The sequence below is a fragment of the Drosophila sechellia genome, chromosome 2R, assembly GCF_004382195.2.
Source record: "Drosophila sechellia strain sech25 chromosome 2R, ASM438219v1, whole genome shotgun sequence".
Taxonomy (NCBI): Eukaryota; Metazoa; Arthropoda; class Insecta; order Diptera; family Drosophilidae; genus Drosophila; species Drosophila sechellia.
In genome coordinates this window covers 306,736-328,266 of record NC_045950.1, presented here as the reverse complement: position 1 = coordinate 328,266, position 21,531 = coordinate 306,736, and the positions used below count along the sequence as shown (strand labels likewise).

Sequence of the window (21,531 nt, the reverse complement as noted above, 5' to 3'; positions counted from 1 at the left end):
TGATGGAGACAGGAGCGGCTGTCTCTAAGACACAGTGTTGTTCCGTGTACTCACCAGCAGAAGGCATAGCTCCAAGTGTCCGCCGGCGCCGATCCTTATAGTCATGGTGCAGGTCACGGTGACAGAACTTAGCAACAAACTTGTTCTTCTGTCTCTTTGATGTTTTATCTTTGTGTCGTGGCTGCCACCATGTAAACTTGCCGGCCACGCCAGCTGGGATAGCAGTGCTGGTAAACGGCTAGAGCTCCCCGGTCTCGCAGCGCTGGTCGGATGCATGAGTCCAACAGCACAGGTGGCGCTTTTTTTCTCGGTGGATACACTCACTGACAAGAGCTAAAAGCAACAGAAATCGCCAAATGATCGGTTCTCCGGTCGTAGCATACAAGGAGCAGACCAATAGCCAACCCTCCGCGTATGCGACGTACTTTAAATCCGGGGCTCTGGCGACCGAGCTGTATATCTCCCACCGTCGCAACGGCAATAAAAAACTCATTCGCTAGATTGAAGGAGATCCAACTGAAGCTGCGCACAAGGCTGCCGGAGGCGGACAATTCGCATGTCGTACGCACAGCAAGAACCGAGCTTCCCCAAACGCCCCTCCAGTTGCGAAGATCCGAGTAAGGGCAAGGATAGTCCCATACCAAAGGATCGGACGGAGCTGTCCGCGAAGAAAGTCCAGCGATCCGACCACCAGAAGGCAGCGGGACCACAGCGCTTACGTACGGCTCCGCCCCACGCCACTATAGCGGGAAGTAAGCCACAAACCAGACTACAGCAACGACCGCCCGGACCGCGCAGGAAGAGACCGCCGAGGGAGAGGCCTGACGTGCTAGTTATCATCCCATCAGCTGCCTTCCCGTACAGCGAAGTGCTGTCGCTAGTCATAAGAGGCCAGGACGCCAGGCTCAGGGCCATCGGAGAAAACGTAACGAGGGTAAAGAAGACGGCCAAAGGTGAACTGCTCCTCGAGCTACGTGCCTCTGCCCAAGACTTGACGCAGAAGCTCAAGGTAGACATGGGAGCGGTGCTAGGAGACCGCGCCTGGAGTCCCAGGCAGAGATCCCATCAGTAGTGGTAGCAATCAAGAGCCTCCGAAAAACGCAGTATGGAGGGAAGACTGCTGTAATAGCAGATCCAGCCAATCTGGCGGATCCACTGATCAAGCTGAGGGTAGGATGGTTCAAATGTCTGATCAAGGAACTGGAGCCACGCCAAAGATGCTTCAAATGTCTGGAGGAAGGCCACATAGCGGCCCACTGTAGAAGCACCGTAGACAGAAGCCAGTGCTGCTTCAGATGCGGGTTCGCGGGACACAAGGCCGCTGAGTGCCCCAACGAGGCTATGTGCTTTCTGTGCGCAAGCAGAGGAAGCCAAGCGACCAACCACCAAGCAGACACCGGGTAGTGCCCATTGGCGGGCAAAGGAGCTCCAAAGGCACCACACCACGTTTGATTTACCTAAACCTGAATCACAGTGCAGACGGTGCGTAAACGCAGAGTGGAGCTTGCGTTACTTACCGAGCCGCGAGGTCGGCGGCTAGCCCAGATTGGGCTTTCGACCGCACTAAGAAAGCAGCGATCTGGAGGTGCAGCAGCGAAGCCCAAAAATTAACCAAAGTTTTTTCGGACATCGGGTTTGTTAGGGCAAAGGATGGCATATGGTGGGTGTACAGCGTATACCTACCTCATAGCTCGACCTTAATCGCATTTAGTCGGGCATTGGATAGACTGGCAGCGGATGCCAGAGGCCGCACTAGGTTCTCATAGTTGGCGAATCCAATGCATGGTCAGAGAGCTGGGGCAGTTCAACCACCAACGCAAGTGGCAGGATGGTGCTTGAGGCATTCGCGACGTTAGACCTAAATCTACTAAACCAAGGAAACCAACACACATTCAGGCATGCCGGAGTGGGCTCTGCGGTGGACCTTGCCTTCACTAACGGCTCGTCGTTCAGGCTCGCGAGGTGGAGAATCAGCGAGGAATACACTGGCAGTGACCACTTGGCATACATTTGCGACTTGGGATGCCCTGCCTGGAGCCAGGAGGAAATACAAGACGGACACCCTGGACACGCAGTTATTCCGAAAGTATATCTTTCCCACGGTGAGCAGGGAAGGTGCTGAGCCGACGGCAGTGGCGCTGATGAGGCAGCTGAAGGTCGTGTGCGACGCCTGTATGCAAACGAGCAAGATCCATAGCCGACAAAGGGCCCCTGTCTACTGGTGGAACCAGGACAGGTTCGCTAGCGCTAGACGTCGCTATCAACGCTCTAGAGTCATTTCCGAACGCCAAGCCGAGTATAGAGCCCGAAGGAAAAAACACTCAAGCTAGCCATAAGGGAGAGCAAACGGAAATCCTTCCTCGACTTATGCGATGTTCCTGACAGCGACCCATGGAGAAGTGCCTACAAAGTTGTGGTCAATAAGTCATATTAATCAGCGTGCAGGTTCAGTCATCAGCGAAGAGATCCCGGAGTTAGCAAAGCTACTGAAGGATGGCAAGGCCCCGGGCCGGACGTCATTCCCAACAGGGCGCTTCGGATAGCTCTCTACCTCCAGCCAAACGCCTTCAACACAGCGAGGTGGGACCGGATCCTAGAAGCATTAATTGCCTTCGGGATGCCAGCCTATTAGACCGTATTGTTCGCAGCTACTTCTCGGAACGGGTCCTACTCTGCGACTCGTCAGACCAGGTTACCGGCAGAGTCCCGCAAGGTTCGGTTCTTGGCCTGCTTCTGTGGAACGCCAGGAGCGAGATCGTAGAGCATCCCGGCATGCCTCAACTGAATGGGGCTAGTGCTGGCGCCGGAGCAGACGAAGGCTGTCCTGATTAGCTGCACGAAGGCAGTGGAGAGTCGAAGTTGGCAGTACCTCGGTGTACCTGGGGGTTATGATAGATAGCAGGCTTTCGTTCCGTGAACACCTAGCCTTCGCTAGCTCGAAAGCAGCAGTAGTAAATTGGGCGTTATTAACCATAATGTTGAACACCCGAGGCCCAAAACAGGCAAGGAGACGGCTGGTGCGGAAGTGGTCGGAGCGAAACCCCAGAGCACGTTCATTTCTCGTGCGAAAAATATGCAAGCGAACGGAGATCTCTGGAAACGGAACTTGGCAGCAGACTGAATGCGGGTAATCTAGTCCCATTCATGCTGCAGGGGGGGTGGAATGGCAAGCGGTCAACAGCTTCGCCGCAGCGATAACTACCGAGCTCAGGAGAGCTGAGAGAGCCAGGAGGGTCCACGAGTGAGCAAATGTTGATCGTCCTCGCGAAGCAATGCTTCACGGCCATACCGCGGGGGTTTCTGAGTTCTGGATTTGCCCTCCATATTGTTACATTGTTATTCTCTTTAATTTTGTTTTTAAATGTCTAATAAACGAATTAAAAAAATATACATCACCACATAGCAACAGCCATACACCAAATTATAGAATGAATCATAAATTCAAGTATTTCATAAGAACCCCAATATTGGTGACAATAAAAAATCCAGCTTGCCCTAATGTAAACATTAACATCCTCTGTTGAATTCGTTATTCCCACCAAAGGGTCAAAACTGCTAAGCAGACGAAAACAACCGTAGCTGCCGTATAAATACAAAAGAGAGCCTCTTTACTATCAACATAAAGAAGTAAATAAGTCTCAGCCAAGGGTTTGCTAATCGTTTGCTTTGCAACTTACAATCAGATTTAATACTTTCGTTCTACAAATAAGACGTGAATTGTCTCCGCTTTCACACTTGTAATTTTATTTCAATAAAGATTGTTTATTTTCTTAATAAATTACCGTAGATTCTTTATTATATGTATAAGTTAATAGATTTGTGTTTTATGGATGTCGTGGCTATGGCCTACGAATTATATTTAGATTGTATTTGAGCTTGTAAGTTTATTGAATAATAATCAATGTCTGCGTGGCGACGACCGACGCGTTCGATGATCCAATTTGCTCTGCCTTTCTTTCTTATGCTCGCCTTTGATCCCAAGCCAAAAGCTCTACTCTTATCGTGACAGCTTCAGGGCTTGCATTGGCCTCTCTTTGCTGCTGGTTGAATGTGTTTACTTATATGTAAAATATATGCTAATAATGTTTTGCACAAGACAGTTTTGGGTTTTCACAGCGCGAAATGCACGAACAATTTAACTGCCGGCTGCGCACTAATGTATGCGTTTATGTATGTTCTTGTGTTTGGTACCGAATGCGCGCAAGCGACAGCGATGCTTTTTGTTTAAACGATTTTAAACAATAACAAAACCGAAGTGCATATTCCGATAAAAACTGAGATCAAGTCGGGGTCACCAAATGTTTATGGGGAAGACTAATATGCCATTATAATTAATAAGAACGCAAAAATAGGTAATATTAATATATGTGTGTGCTCTGCTTTATTCGGAGATGCAGACAGAGAGACTCGAAGAGCGCTGCATGTTCAGTGGTACACCTATGCGCGCATGCCTAGCCGCTGGTGATCTGCTTCAAACATCATGTTTTATCGGCATGTGGGCGTTGAATAAAATTTTGAAAAATATCGAAAAATTGTTCAGAAATGTAGGCGTGGCAGTTTTAGGCGGTTGTAGGGCGTTAGAAAGGGCGTAGCAAAAAGTTTTTTTGGAAATCGATAGAAATTTACAAGACTAATAAAATTATGAAATAATTTTTTAGGGCGTTAGAGTGGGTGTGGAATTTTTTTTTTTAAGCAAATCGATAGAAATTTACAAGACTAATAAAAATATAAAATAATATCAAAATATTTTTCATAAGTGTGGGCGTGGCAGTTTTGGGCGGTCTGTGGGCTTTTAAGTGGGCGTGGCATCATGGGTCAACATACTTTCACATGGCCTCTATGTGTCTGGAAGCTGCATGCTTAATCTTATTCTAGCTTTTATATTTCCTGAGCTCGAGGCGTTCATACGAATAGACGGACATGGCCTGTTCGACTCGGCTATTGATCTTGAATAAGAATATATATGCTTTATATGGTCGATAATGCTTCCTTCTACATGTTATATACATTTCAACGAATCCAGTATACCTTTTACTCTACGAGTAACGGGTATAATAATATTAAAAATATTCTGTAATATAGATATTTTTACGGGAAATCCGAAATTCATGTTTTGTCGTTTGTTTTTAAAAGTGTCACGTTCTAGGAAGAATTACAGGCTACGAATAGGCTGAATCAAAATACGACCTGCATTCATTTAGCCAATTCTGTTTTGCGCGAAAGTATCATTACTGACTGAGCGAATCAAATGACTTGAACTTTAAGGTCTGCCTGGCGCCCTTAAAAAATCTACAGTTTTTAAACAAATATTTGGTCAAGCTTATTAATGCTTAGTAAAATATAATTTAAAATGCCCGTAAGCCGATTGTATGCTAAAGCATTCGTATTTTGTGTTAATAAACCCAACGCTCTCGTACTTTGATTAGCAAAGTAACGGGAAGAGTGGTGAAACTCGACTTTAGCGATGTCTTATTTTATTAATAACAAATTAGAGGCCAATTCTTATTAATCTTTAACTTCTTTTCAGACTCTCCCACACAAATGGGTTCTTTGCAGTCCTTAAATATGGACTCAAAAATACGACAATCCTTTGTACCTGATTACTCAGTTCGTGCTATATCGGATGTGATTTATATTACAATTAAAAGGGTTCTGTACCTTACTGCAAAAAAAGCTACATTGTTGGAAAAAAGTCGAAAATCTGGAACATTTTCCAGTGAAACATTTGATGACGAAGTGGAACGTCTATTACACTCTATAACAGAAAACGAAAAGCCTTCTTGCTTTACGTCAAATCAAAGTACTAGACGTCTATCTATACCTAACCGAAGTATAAATTCCTCGCCAACAAATATGAATAGGTCTCCCGATTTGGTATATAACAGTGTCGACGAAGCCGTTCAAGACGACACAAAATTAAAAAAAATAAAGCTTGCGGACAATGTGTCAACAAGTATAAGTTTAGTTGCTGCTGAATTAGAGGACCTTCCTAGTGGAGAACAAGATACGACAGCTGCTTCCATGCCCCTTTTGCCAAAGCTAGATGATAAATTCGAAAGCAGGCAAAGTAAGCTCTAAACACAAAATGCAGGCTACATTTATATCCGTGCACTTAATAATATAATAAAACATAATTTGATGTATAAATAAGCTATAACCAATTAATTACGTTCAACAAATATTTGCACACTTACCATTTATTATAATATACCATAGGTTTCCGCATATTAATTTTTTCCTAAACATCTTAAAACGTGTAGAAAAATGTACCTATAATGTTTGGAGACAATGCGTTAACGTGCTATCGTTTAAAGGGAATTGATGGCTACGAATAGCTTTTCCAAAACTGCGTATGAATTTATATATATATATATATATATACGTACTTATAAATATATATATATATATATATATATATATATATATATATATATACGTATATATAAATATATAATTTATTGCCTTATATTCATAAATACATGTACCTTTAAAGTTGCCTCGTAAACAACGTACTTAAATTATTTCTTTTCTTTAGTTAATCTTCCTTAGAACAGGTTTTGGAAGGGCTAAACTCGATGTTAAAGAAATAAGTTGCCTGTTTAACTATATTCATTATTAAACTTAAATGTGTTTGTGAACGCAGCCAATCTGGTGTATTTTATTTTCATGTCGAGAATTAAATAAAAAAAATAAAACACTACTCTTCAGTTGTATAATTTATTGATTAGTTGAACCATCGCGCAAAAATACTCGCGAAAAAATAATCATACATACGTAGGAACATACTATAATAACAAAACTCAGCCAAAATAACGAGAACAAAACTTGTATTGCGTGATAATCTGTATAAGTCAGATTAAAAGTAAGGTTCAAGATATAAGAACATGTTACACTTCGATTCAAATTTTAACATTCTTAATTTGTATATGAAATAATCATCTTAATTATGTAATTAATACATTTGGCACTTTTTTTTTTAATTTTATTAATTGGAATTAAATTGGCACTTCAAAATTAAAACTTGTAAATATTCTTTAAGTAATATTATACCCTTTAGAGTAAAAGGAAATAAAGGGAAAGAATAGGTCACAGATAGAGGAAACCGTATCCATATGCATGCATGTGCCCATATGCAAGAAGCAGTATAATTGACACAGCCCTATTTTTAAATAGTTACCTTTACATCTTATAACAGGTATCAAAAAAGTAGGCCCAAAACACAAAGTGCAGGACCCATTTATATACGTGCCGTTATTAAAATAATATAACATAATTTCATGTATAAAACACCTAAAACCAATTACTTACACTCAACAAATATTTGCACACTTACCATTTTTTTATACCATACCATAGGTTTCTCCATATTAATTCTATCCCTAAAAATCTTTAACATGTTAACGTTAACATGCTATCGTTTAAAGGGATTTGGTGAGGATTTGCTGAGTTTACAAGCGGTCGGAAAAACGCCAGCCAGTCAGTCGAATTTTGACACCTGAGCTGAACTAATTATCAAATTAAAAGCCAGTACTTGATTATAGAAATAAAGCAAAGTGGGAATTTTAGCAAGTCGAAGTATTCATTTTTCATCAATACCTAGTACAGGTAGTTATTCCACGGTAGTATCATCCAATGCATTGCAATGCCTTAACTGGCGCCCGAACAGGCCTACTACAGTGGGCTGATACTCATTTTTGTAAAATTTTGCATTTAACTACAGATGCTTCGAATTCTGGACTAGGCACGGTTCATTATCAAGTTGATCAAGGGAGAAAGCGTCCCATCGCCTATATTTTACGGTCATTAAGCGCTACGGAGGATTATGCCACCATCGAAAAATAAATAGTGAAATAGTATAGTATAATAGAAACAATAGTGTGTCCGCCTTGCTGAAATTTAAAAGACCCGCAGTCATCAATGAAGTTAAAATCCCAGAAGTATATGTATTTGCAGGGTTTTCTTTGCAAATCCTTGCTTACAGAATTTTACGTTATATAAAATACGATTAACGCAGACTTTTCCGGTGACGAAAAAATCTGCTATGCAAATAAAAAGGAATATCATGTCGTTTAATTCCTCGAGAGGTTCTACTTTCCGAGGATGACGTACACAATCCTCTTGAATATTGCAAACTCTTAAAATATTACAGACATCCAAACAAACCGGAGTTACAATTCATACCTGTCCTAACATATCCATGTAAAATACTTCATTGATATTTTCACGATGGATAAAAAGGTGTACTGAAGCTGTATAGGCAAATTCATCAATGTTTTTTTTCTCCCCTCGGACAACGAAAGGGACTTTTGTTTCCAACCGTAATAAGCTACTTGCGAACGCTAGATATAGCCAGCATATTCTTCGACAGATCTAGTAAGGTAAACTACCAGGAATTGGTTGGCTTAAGAATGCAAACGTTATAGGACGTTAGAGAGTTTATAGAACGCAGGCAGAATTAAACAAATAAGAATTTGAATTTATCTACAATCCAGGCGTGAAAGTTTACGTGGCCAGCAAGCAGATTAAACCTAAGGAGAAGATACAAAAACAAAACGAAATACAAAAAATAGGGGAGTAGGTTCTCCAGACACATCTGACTAAAATGCGACCTAGGAGGTGGCCTGAAAGAATAGCGACCAACAACTGAGAATCAACTCCAGACTTCTTGCGGTACGCATGAATCAATTATGAGAATAAACGAGACTGTCACAAGTGTGAATGTCATCGATGGAGATCCTAAACAATTCTCCCGCCTCTCGATTATGACGAATGGGACCTTACTATTTTATATACAAACATTGCCCAAGCTAGAGGAGAAACCGTATCGGTTTATGCAGCAATATCCTACAATCCACGAAGGGAAACAGGTAATGCTGCAACACCACAAGTGAGACTTACGCAGTACTGGGCGGTTGCCTGATTACTGACAACGCAATGGTTTGGCAGGATAAGGAGTTGCTGAAGCTGGAAGACGGATGCATTCACCCCTGAAAGGACGCCATGCTGCTTGTTACTATCAAAGAAATAATCGACGATTGCTTGAAGCAGTCGGCGAAGGAAAGCTGTTCCTAACCAACTTCATCGTAACTCTCAAAGCTGCCTCAGGGAATCATCGCCTAGTTGGGACTCTTGTAGTCCATTATGACACCGAGGCCGTAACCGTGTTTGTGCAATAATATAGGAGCGGTGATCAGATGAATCCTCTGACATCGCGTAAAATAAAAAATGGAATTGAAAAATGCCTCTATACGACACAGTAGAGAGAATAACTATTCAACGCTATATTTTAAGTTACCCGTAGTCTTGCAGAAGTAAGTCTTGAAACTTTTGACTCCTGCTTCCCACAGACCTTCCATAAGGGGAGCGTTTGGAGGTTGAAATGCCAGGATAGGCCTTGATGGATAAACGATGAGGTAACATGTGCCTCAATTGTAGCGAGGAAGTCTCGGGACCATTTCTCGCCCTTCCTTTGGCGGAATAGGGACGGCCGCGAGCCTTGAGAATGCTCCGAGAAATTTCTCCGTGGTCAAGTCAGAGGTGACCTCTAAATTAATGGCCTTCGAACTTAACCACACGAAGACGCATACGTATCTTTTGGTAACTCGACTGGCGCGACCTAAGTAGCTCTTGACATTACTTTTACTTCTCATGTCAGTAAGATAATTCCTCCACAAAGGCCATAACTCACAGCATGCGATTGAAATTGGAAGAACGTCCCAGGAGGTTCCATAATGTCATCGCACAAATCATTTTTCGAGATCAAGGTCCGAAACCGCTTCGTAAGACGCAGGAGAAGACTTGTGACTGAATTAGCCACGCACGGCCATGGCTAGATCCGCCGGATTGTACTCCGAACGCACATGAGACTAATGGCTGGAATCTTTACTCAGAGCAATTTTACTCACTCGATTTGCTCCGAAGATTGTCCATTGACATAATGGCTTGTTCAACCATGCCAACACAATAGTGGAATCAGTCCCGAGAAAAGTATATATTCGACCAGCTTTATCAGTTTAATCTGTACCGTGCTCTTGCTGAAGCATTTCTTGTACAAGTCAGCAGCCACTCCCCCCACCCAAAAGAAGAAGCCCCTCGCGCGCCATCCAAGCTGGCCAGCACACCAAGAAAGAAGTCCCTCAAGGTGAAGAAGGGAGATGCAAGTGACAGCAGGAGTGGAAGCGACAGCAGCAGTTCCGATCCGGGTTCTGAACCAGACTGGGTCAATCGTAAAAGTCGCGCGCAAAGCAGAAATCAGGAAGTCTGACAGCACACCCAGCAGAGAGAAAATGTTCTAGAAAATGTTCTCTCAAGTAACACATCTGGTAGTCATCCTAAATAGTAAGCTATGCAAATACTGCTCCAAATTGTCATATGGCATGCAAACAGCCTGCGAAGGAGTTAGGCCGAAGTGGAGCACCACATCAAGACGAATAAAGTCGACATATTTCTCTCCTCGGAAACCCACTTCTGCCCCAAATCCCAATTTAACACCAGCGGATTCGACCTCATCAAAGCGAACCACCCATCAGGCAATGGGTGCGGAATTCAAAACACGGAGCTACCGGCGTTCCAGGAGGAATGTGCCAAAATCAGGGTCTCCAGCCTGCAGGGAGATATAACGATTGGTTCAGTCAACCTCCCTCCCATTCAATATCAGAAAGGAACTTACGGGAGTTCTTTTAATCGCTTTGAAGCCCGTTCATAGCAGCAGGGTACTTTAATGCTAAACACTCTTGTTGGGGTCCTCGCACTAACAACTAGTGCTGTTTCGTTCGTGAACGAACGAACTAAATTGAACTATTTACCAAACTGAACGAACGAACTAGGTCTGTTTTTATAGTTCAATATAGTTCGTTTGTTTAATTTAGTTCACTTAGTTTAATATAGTTCACTTAGTTCAATATAGTTCACTTAGTTCACGTCGTTCATTTTGATCTCTTACCCTGATCGTTCGTTCGATAGGTCGGTCTGAGTTCACTTAGTTCGATAGGTTGGTCTTAGTTCATTTAGTTCGAAAGTTCGCTTATCGAATAAGCTGATTAATTTTCGCATACATTTAAAACTGCGGTTTACAAGTTTGTGCGTATCTATGGCTTCAAAACGAAAGCATAGCAAAGTTTGGAATTTCTTTGATTCAGAGGATGAGAAGAGTGCTAAATGCAAATACTGCAAAACTGTGCTTAGTGTGGCTGGTGGATCGCAAGGAAACTTATCGCGTCACCTTAAAAATAAGCACCCATCAGCTTTGGAGGAAACAAAGCGTCAAACCAATAAAAGCCGACAGGAAACAAATTTAAACATAATATTTTGATTTATTCATTTAAGTTGGCTTACTAAATTCTTGATTTCTTTTAACATAAACAACTCAGATAATTGGACCCCAACAGCAAGTAATAACTTCGTTCATTCAACGACCATCGGCTGCCATGAAAGCTAAAAAATTTTATAGGCAACTAGTTCGTATGATGCAAAAGGTCATCGTGCATTGCGAATTGTAGAGGAGCCTGAAAACCATTCATGGAGATAAAAGAAGAAATATCAGCAGAAAAGAATGTAACCCTTTCAAAGATTATAGTTCTTGCTATTTTGCTATAGAACTGTTTGAATAACAAAACTTCAAGGATAAATGTGTTGAAACACTTGTTGCAGTTCTAATAGCTGAGATGAATCGACTATTTTGCAAGCTGGAAAGTAACGAACTCTACGCAGAGAGTAACATTTTAGATCCTCGATTTAAAGGTCAAAAGAAGAATACGAAAAAGCTGTTTGCAATCTTAAGAGGAAAGTAACTCCATGTCGTCTCAACAGCAAAAATTTTGAATTCGAATCACCTGCGTTTGAAACTAATTCAGCCAATCAGAGTTTGGTGTGATTTGGGCAGTGATTTCAAGAACACGACTAAGGCTGCAAACACTTCCGGTTCTGCCGAGAATGAGATCGAAAAATACCTAGAAGAGGAATTTATACCGAGGACTGCTGACCCTTTGGTTTGGTGGGAACAAAGAAAGAAATTGTATCCGCATTTATATTCTTACAGCCTTAAGCGACTATGCCTAATGGCTACATCAGTTCGTTGCGAACGCCTATTTTCAAGTGCTGGGAAAATCATCCGATAAAGACGGATGCTACTAACCTAATAAAGTGGAATATCTAATGTTCCTTCATAGCAACATGTAGATGGATCACAGGTATAAACATATTTTTTTCATATGTTATTGAAAATGTTCCCTAATAAACTACTCTATGCTCTTTTCAGAAATCAAATTAAGGCATTAAAATTACTATATTATCTGCTTGTAAACTCTTTATTATTTCTTATTATTATTATGTGTTTTTTTTACATAAATTGAATAAATAATATTAATTTTCAATGACAGCAGTATGAAATCAATTGATAACATTTTTTTTAAGCACCTTTAAGTAAGTTTAAAAAATTAACGATTGAACTAAATGAACGACCTAGTTCATTGATTTTATACGAACGCACGAACTTATTCTTTAAATTGAACTAGGATTACCCAACACTACTAACAACCCCAAAGGAAGAGCTCTCCATGGATTCCTGCAGCGCACTGGACTGCCACTCTACAGGCGAGCCCACTCATTGGCCAACAGATCCACCCACGCCAACTGATATCCTGGACTTCGCCGTTTCAAAAAAAACTAGTCAAGCAAAGATTTACTTCTCTGTCCGATCAGTGTGTAGTCAACCTATTCCTCAAAATCCGCGTTCTCTGAAAAACCCCTCAAAGAAAAACAAACGGATGCCTCTAAGTTCACGTTCTGGATACTTTCCTGCCTGAACCCTGACCCTCTTCTCACAACACTCAGCGACATAGACAATTTAATCGAAAGTCCAACCAAGGAGACGCCCAACGCTGCCAAGTTTGCAAATCCGCCGTCCTCATGGACCCCGAGAACTCCTGAAATATACCTTAATCTCTGGTCTCTAGAAGTGGCGGCCATTGCATCAATGGCCGAACGTGCACAAAACACGTTCATCCCTTTTGATAAATGCATGATTGATGAGCGTGGTGAAAATCTTAACTACATCAACTGTCCAAGTGTTCCTGGTCCCCCGTTAGGACGTTTTATTAGTCGTTTTTTATATTTTTTTTGTATACTTGTATATTTGTGGTTTCGGGCTGAATTCCATTTTTTCCGCACGAAATTAATATTTCGGATTATTAATTTGATTTTGATTGGAATTTTTTCTAGCACTTGCACTCAAATCTATTGGCCGGCTGCTTACATTCATTGTCATTTTAAGTTTTATTCTTGAATAAGGTCAATGAGGAATTTATGGGTTGACTGAATCAGATCGACTTTTAATTTCTCAAAATCGTTCAGCTTAACTTAGTGTACAATTTATGGCTGCTGCGAAACCCCTGCGTCGGCACTTTTGCCCGGATATCCCCTGCAGTACTCCGCAATCCTGACTCTGCTGGTCGGTCTGGTGCTGGTTTATGACGTCACTAGCTTGTTGCTCTGTGTCCGGGTTGAGTCTTTTATATCTGGGTCACTGCTCGTTGGGGCTTCGGTGGAGGTGAAGGCATGCTTGTGCCGTCACCGATAACTCACGCGAATGTTTTATTACTAACGGAATTAGTAATATGTCTGTGTAATGACCACAGAAGCTCGGTGAAAACAAGAAAGATAATTTTTAAAGAAAACCCGTTGCGTCATTTAAATAACTTAAAATCCAATTTAAAAGATCAATCGGGAAACCTGATACGTCAAATTTCCTTACCAAAATCTCCAAAATCCTTACCAAATCATTAATACAGTTTCAGTAGAGGCTCGCACAATGCTTCCGCACAGAATATGATTCCGTCGCAGCCAGCGATTCCGTCGGGACCTGGCGAATAGACAGGCTTAACAGGCTGAAGATCGTACAGCAGGTTCGGAATGAGGAAACGAAGCATATGTTGTTTGAAAAAGCTTGGCAAATAGGTCGATTGCCTGATCCGATGTTATAGTAGTACAGTGGTATTATTTTCAAAAAATAGTTAGAAAGGGTAGGGAATTGTTTTACGCTGAGTGTTAACGAAATTAAAAACTATTTCGGATCCTGTGCGAACTGGAATCACAACGGCTTAAATAGAGCTTGTGCATTACCGTGCAATTTAAAAGAGCACTTAAATAATAGGATAGACTGAGTACCGGTATTTTTAAATTTTGTATAAAGCCTGGACTTAACATATTTTAGGTGTGTCAACTTCCACACTAAAGTTAAAAAATGATTTAATTGCGGTATAAAAAATATTTATGTCATCTGCCATTATGTTGCAGGAGTAAAGATGGGACAATTAAATCCAGTTATAAAATTATTTAGTATCAGAAAGTTTGCCTTGTGAAAACAATGAATTCGATTGTCACCTCGAAAGTAGGATGATCTGGATCTTCAAATTGAGTAAGACGTGCTACTCTGGACAGAAACACTTTTTCAGGAATTATTACATTACATATATCTAATAATCGAACAAGATAGTTTCGACAACGATAGGTCGAGCAAGCCGTCAATAAAGTCATGTTGTGCTAAAGGGAGAAGGATATTCGATTTTTCTTCTGGGGCGACGAGGTATATTAAAATCACCTAGAACTACCAATTGGTCCCTGTCAGAAAGTTTATTCAAGATGGACTGAATAGCGGACAGATGATTCAGATATTCTGGGAATTCAGAAGATGGCGGAATATACAAGCACGTAATATAAACTGATCTGTCGGAAAATGACAGCTTTACGCATTTGAATTCTGAGCTACGGGACTCGTCAAAAAGTAACTCCTCCGACGCGAGGGTAGATTTAACGGCAATTAAGACTCCACCTCCCCGTCTGGAGTGATGGTCATACCTATATATTTTGGCCCAGCATATTGCATTTCTGAAGTGCCAACTTGTGCCGGTAGTCCGGGCTCAATGTTCCCTTGTGGTGCTAAACTAATCGGGACAGGTGGAATCACTGGTTGAGAAACTAGTGCACACTATTCGGAATCTTTAGCAATCCCAGGGTTGCTCCGAATCTTTTTTTTTTAGCTTCCGATCTTAGCAACACTTGCGGATTTGCTGCGATTGATAGCTGATCAATTGTGGAGTCCTGTTGATCATTTGCCCGTGGTTGCGGGGCGTTCGCCTTAGGCAGCCTACCACCAGCGGCTTTTTTGCGCTTTGGAGATTTCTCTTAAACCTTAAGGCCATTAAACTGTGAATTTAGCGCGGGAAAAAGATCATTGGCTTGACGAAAACTATCTATAGCTACGCTGAAACTGCACCATTCTATAACGTAGCCAACAAATCATTTTTGGCTGCTCAGGTTATATAACCAGGCACCAATTTTTATAAAAGCAGAAAATATTTATTATTTCCATGTTTTTCTAAAATCAGACCACTGTGCAAAAAACACAAGATCAAATCCTTCAAGCGAGCTGTTAAAAGAAGCGCACGAGAGCAGTCTGCACGCTCAGAAATGTTAGATTTTGTTTGGGAGAGCAAAAGAGTGAGAGCAAGAGAATAGGTGCACAGTGCAGTTTATGTGCATATAAAAACAACACCAAACAGCACTGCGAACAACGCACGAAAGGGAGAGTAAACAAAACACAAAGACGAAAAATGCAAATGAGTTAGTTTATTTGTTTAAGCTACTGCACAAGGAATCGCCCGCGAAGCGAACGGATTTTTAATAATTATGTTTACAATATATGATAGTAAAAGAAAATGATTAAAAACCTCGACTGGTTTTACAAATACGAAATATAATTTGGAGCGCAAGCAAAAACACGACCGTTCGCTTTGAAGCTAGGAATATGAGTTTTACCTGATATAATTATATTATTTCTGTCCTTTATACTTTCAATCTAATAGAGACCCGTATATTTTGCATATGATTTATGACCTACTTCATTACTTAATAAAACTTTATCTTCTACTGTTATTTCTATATTTTTGTTTTCAAGTCATGGTTTTTCTTATTTGATATTTTATGATCTTCAAGCTTTTGCATTGCTCTTTTATATGCTATTTCTAATCCGAATTTAGTTTATTTCATCAATAGTATGAAATGGTTCTATTTAAGGGTTGTAAGGAAATGTTTTGGTAAATTGTTAGTTCTACCAAATACTACTTCGTATGGCCAATAATTAAATGTCATAGAAGCGTTAAAGCAGTATACAAAGTATTGAATCTAAATGCCCCAATCAGTTTAATCAACTGATAGTGTCGCGAATCGGATAAGTTGGCCATCGATAAGTAGTTAAGTAATTTGTCACCGATTAAGGGCACTCGAGCACATTAAATACTAAATGTATACATTTTTATAGCTAATGTAATTGGTCACATCGATTTAACTAAGAATTAAGCTACTTGGCGCGTCAGATCAGTTCGTCTGACGATACCAAGAGTCCTTTCAAACTGTATTATTTTCCTATAGAATAAAACGATCTTCATTTGTCTAAGCCAATGAGCGTTTAAGGCATTCCCTGGATATTGTCGGCGGCTCGACATTTCTTTTATTCGCATAAGAATAAAGAATTCGCACCCTGTGATTTGCAACATGCCGGCGATGAGGCGAAGGCCCAGACTAGATCAGTCCAAGGGGCCCACGACGATCACAACCACACAAACTGGTACTCCGACCAGATCTATGAGTGTGGCTAGTGATACACAGCAGCCTCAAAGTTCCAAAGAAAGTGGATTACTTCGGTCAGGAACTATCCAAGGCAAAGGCAAATGAAGGGCAAGTAGAAACCGCAAGGAATCCCGTTGGAATCGGATTGAGCGGTAACGGTAACGGTGCGGCGAATACACCGCTAAGTATGAGTGAAACGTCGTCAGCTATGAGTGAAGCGACGACGCAGATGTTGAGTGAAAATCTGCAACGGGAACAATTTGTGACGCCATCTTTGAATAAACCGTTTCTAGCACAATTGAGTTCAAATTTGCAGCCACAATTGAGTGGAACTAGTGGGCAACAAGTCACACGGAATAATAACTGTACAACAGTGAGCCTATCTCCGCCTTGCTACGTTACGGCCACGGTGCAGCCAGAACTAGGGTATGTTAATGCACTACGGGAGCCACAACGCAGCTTAGTGGTTACTGTGCCTGGGTCCTACGGGGCAGCACCGGCGAGTATATTTATATATATATTTATATTTATTCAATTTATTCTTTTGGTTTTAGAGTAGGCAGAAATGGTTCTACCAGCTCAACGTCTACACAGTGTCTGATTTGTCAGTTTTTAATATATTTGGACTTAGGCTAATCCGCGTAGCTGCGCTGCCGGGTACGCCAGCGGCGGAGCGGCGTTCTTATGTATATCTTATATGTCTAGGCTTATCGGGAGAGCGAGCTATGTATGTACGTATGTAATATGCATTTGGTCGGCGTGTGAATGCTGACCATGCACTTATACTTTTTGGCCTTCAAGTGGGCAATGCACTTATACTTTGTGGCCTTCGAGTGGGCGATCATGTTACATCCGCCCTGGGCCTAACTGCGTGCATAAACATAAACATAGCAACAAAGTGCTGCCATATGTTAATATGCTATTTTATTTAATTGTTCTTAATATTGCATAGGCACATACTACATCTCCCTCCTTTTGAAAAATAACGTAACCTAGTGAAGTTATTTTGATTATTAAATGCAAATTATTTTTTTTTTATTTTTTTTTTTTTTTATTTTGTTTGTGTTTTTGTTTGAACAACAATAGTTGATTTTGTAATGCAAAGATAAAAATATACGTAGTGTATGGAAAATTTGTATAAATGATTAAGGATGAAGTGGAGTGGGCGGAAAATCCTGGGGTGGTGGTTGCTGCGGCTGCTGCTGATTTTTTCCCTGAAATGAAACACTCGGGATCGACTTCACGAGAGTTCCGCTCTTTATTCGCGCACTTGTAACTTAAGACTACCTTAACATTAACAGTAGAAATACCGCGGGACCGCGGAGTGGTGAATACATTGCGGGAAGGGAGGAGAGCGAGAGAAGAGAAGGAGAGCGCGAGCAGCGGTGCTTGCGAGCCGTGGAGGAGCTTCGAGTAAAAGCATTGGCCGCTTACACTGCCGCTCAACTGTTTGCGCCCTTCTGGCGTGAACATTCTCCCCCCCCTTGCGTAGGCAAAGGTATCCCTGGCCGGCTAGACATCAGGATCGGCCTCTTCATTCCGTGCACGCTCCAGAAACGGTCCATCCGAACACCGTGTTCTGCGCGACGGGCAAGCCATCCTCAATTTTAAGGAACCCTGGTTGGATCAAGTTGGCATATACATCTGATCCCAACACGAGGGAGATGGAGGCCGGCCGGTGGAAGCGCTCGTCCGCGAGACGAACACCGTCAAACTTGGCCCTGGCGGCGTCGCTCAGAGCTTGGATGGGTGTCCGGATCCTTAGGCTGGGTTCGACCTTCAGGACGACGTTGAGTCGGAAGGTGCTTGTTCGGGACCGGAGTGTCACCGAGCAGACCTCGTTGCCTCCCAGCCGGGCGATGGGCAGCCGGAACGCAGCCGCCAACGACCGGTCGATGCTGCTCACCGGCATGCATGGGTCGATCATGGCCCCGGTCTCGAAGGTCTTCGAGCCCGTGTCCAGCACGACGATGGCTGTAGGCAGAATGGGAACAGCCTTCTGCTGCCCCGTTGCCACCGCCGGAGACGCGACGGAGACCTTCGGACGCCGCTGATTGTTGGCGACTGGGGCTGGTGGTGGAATGCGGGAAATCCGGACCGGACGAGGTGCAGCGGGATGGCGCTCTCTGCGCGTCGGAGCTGGTAGCGCTGCTGGGGACGGAGCGGGACGGACCTCGTGCATGTGGAGTAGAGTGTGGTGGTCTCCTCCACACTTCTTGCATCCCTCTTGGCTTCGGCAGTCTCCTCCTGAGTGCTGATGGGCGAGGCAGTTCGAGCAGTACTTATTAATAAGTACTGCCCGAAGGCGCTTTTCAGCGCTCAGTTTGTGGAACCTCTGGCACTTCCGAAGAGGATGGATTCCAGAGCAGACTCGGCAGCGGTAGGATTTGATACCTCGAGTACGTCTGCTTTCCAACGACTGGGTGGCACGAGGTCGAGGAGCCATTATTGGAGGAAGTGAGTAAGTCTGCCAATAAAAGAAATGAAGAAGCTTAGTATGCGCCGACTACTATTTGGGCCCCGGAATGGGGGAAGTGCCCTAATCCCTAGGAACGGAGGACTCTTTGTCCTCCATCGGTAGCAGAATAACCTTGTGGACAGGGCGTTTTATGGTGCCGCGAGACGTACGGATCTCGACGACTCGAATGCGGTCGTCGGCTCCTGGAAAGGCAGAAACGATTCTGCCGAGCCGCCATTCGTGCGGTGGTAGATTGTCCTCCTTGACAACTACCATATCGTCGGCTTGGAGATTCCTGGTCGGAAATTGCCATTTGCTTCGTTTATGGAGTTCTTTAAGATACTCCTCTTTCCACCGTGCACTAAACTGCTGATGTTGTGCCTTGAGGTGTTGCCATCGATTTATTATCGACTTGGCTTCGCCCTTTATCTCGGGTTCCGCCGTGGAAAGCAACGGCCCTCCAATAAGGAAATGGCCTGGTGTGAGGGCCAACAAATCTGAGGGATCTTCGGACATAGGGGAGAGGGGTCTAGAGTTGAGGCAGGCCTCAATCTTAGCGAGAAGTGTCGCCAGCTCCTCAAATGTATATTTGCGGGCTGACGTCGATTTAAGGAACAGGGTTTTGAAGCTTTTCACCCCTGCTTCCCACAAACCCCCCATATGTGGAGCCCCTGGTGGGATGAATCGCCATACGAGTCCCTGATGGCTATATGCATCAGTCACGGACTCTTTGATGGCTTGGAGAAAGTCCCTGGAAATCAAAGTTGCCGCCCCCACAAAGGTCTTACCATTATCCGAATGGACCCGTTGAGGACAACCGCGCCTCGCTACGAAACGAGCAAAGGCCGCTAGAAATTTCTCGGTTGTTAGATCGGAAGTGGGTTCCAAATGGATAGCCTTCGTGGAAAAGCACACAAACACACAAACATATCCCTTCGTTATGAGACACGCTCTCCCTGTATAGTTTTTTATTTCGAACGGGCCGGCATAGTCGATACCCGTGTAGGTGAACGCCCTAGAGAAGGAGACTCTATCTGTCGGGAAATCGCCCATCAGCTGTGTTTGGAGTCTCTTCTTGTAAATCGTGCAAATCTTACAAGGATTGACCACAGCCTTCACCAGATTCTTGATTTTAGGAATCCAATACTTCGATCGGATCAGGCGTACGATCAATTGACTACCGCCATGAAGAGTAATCTGGTGAGTAAATTGGACGACAAGGCGCGACAGTCTACAGTTATAGGGGAGAATAATCGGATGACGTTCATCATATTGCAGGGTTTTGGAGGCAGTGAGACGGCCGCACGCCCTTAACAGGCCGTGTTGGTCAATGAACGGGAACAAATTCACCAACGGACTTGACACTGGAAGAGGCCTTTTCTCGGTCAGATGCTGAAGCTCTTGGCCATATGCTCTGCGCTGCGCAATGGAGGTCAGAGTTCGTTCTGCCCCTCGGATCTCTTCACTTGTAGGGCGTGAGTTGGGCAAGAACGAACCTTTGCGGCAGCGTTTAAGGAAGCGTTGAACATAGACCAGAACTCGCAGGGCCTTGTCCAACTTGGAGAAACGCTCGAGAAAGTCGATGGACGGGGCCTTGACAAAATGCACTTTGACCGCGCGCTGCTCTAGCTCGGTCACTGGAAGAGTGTCACTTTGTGCTGGCCATAGCTCTCGTGGCCCTTGCAGCCACTCTGGTCCGTGCCACCAGAGATGGTTATCTGCCAATTCATGTAAGGATACGCCTCGACTGGCTAGATCGGCGGAGTTTTGTTCTGAGCGAACGTGTGCCCAACAGTCGACTGGCGTCGCCTGCGTGATCTTGGCAACTCTGTTGGCCACAAATGTGGTCCAGTTGCACGCAGGCTTTCGTAGCCAGGCTAAGACGATTGTGGAATCTGTCCAGCAGCGGATATTTGAACTGGCGGAGGGCATGTGCGGGAGGATTGCTGTCACCATTTCGGTTAACAGCACGGCACCACAGAGCTCTAGCCGAGGAAGGGAGACGGTTTTTACCGGGGCCACTCGTGTTTTGGCTGTAAGCAGGCGAGTCAGGATCTTTTGCCCCATCTCGACGCGGATGTATATCGCCGCTCCATAGGCTCTCTGAGACGCGTCACAGAAACCGTGGTGCTCTATGATTACCTCAGGCTGGTACCAGATCCATCTCGGAACGCGGATCTGGTTGAGGTCGGAATACTCGGCTAAAAACGATTGCCACCGCTGACACATTTCAGTGGGAAGCTTATCGTCCCAGCCTAAGTTTTGCAACCAAATCTCCTGCATGAACATTTTCGAACGGATTATGAACGGCGCGAGCCACCCGGCAGGATCGAACAACCTAGCGATTTGGGACAAAACTTCTCGCTTTGTATAGGAGGGTTCCACAACTATGTCTGGAGGAACGAAATAGAATTCGTCGGACTTTGCCCTCCACCGAATACCGAGCGTCT

General features: G+C 43.5%; 1 protein-coding gene across 2 annotated transcripts in view; it reads left to right on the top strand.

Moving 5' to 3' along the window:
- LOC116800305 (metal transporter CNNM4) overlaps positions 1–6,700 on the top strand; it is a 63,504-nt gene extending 56,804 nt beyond the window's left edge. The window contains exon 8 of one of the 2 annotated variants that reach the window (XM_032714335.1): positions 5,528–6,700. In XM_032714335.1, the coding sequence (XP_032570226.1) occupies positions 5,528–6,078 (551 nt within the window). In that variant the 3' untranslated portion in view covers positions 6,079–6,700. The remainder of the gene's footprint in view (positions 1–5,527) is intronic. The other variant, XM_032714336.1, reaches the window with a different exon arrangement.
- The last annotated feature ends 14,831 nt before the right edge of the window (positions 6,701–21,531 follow it).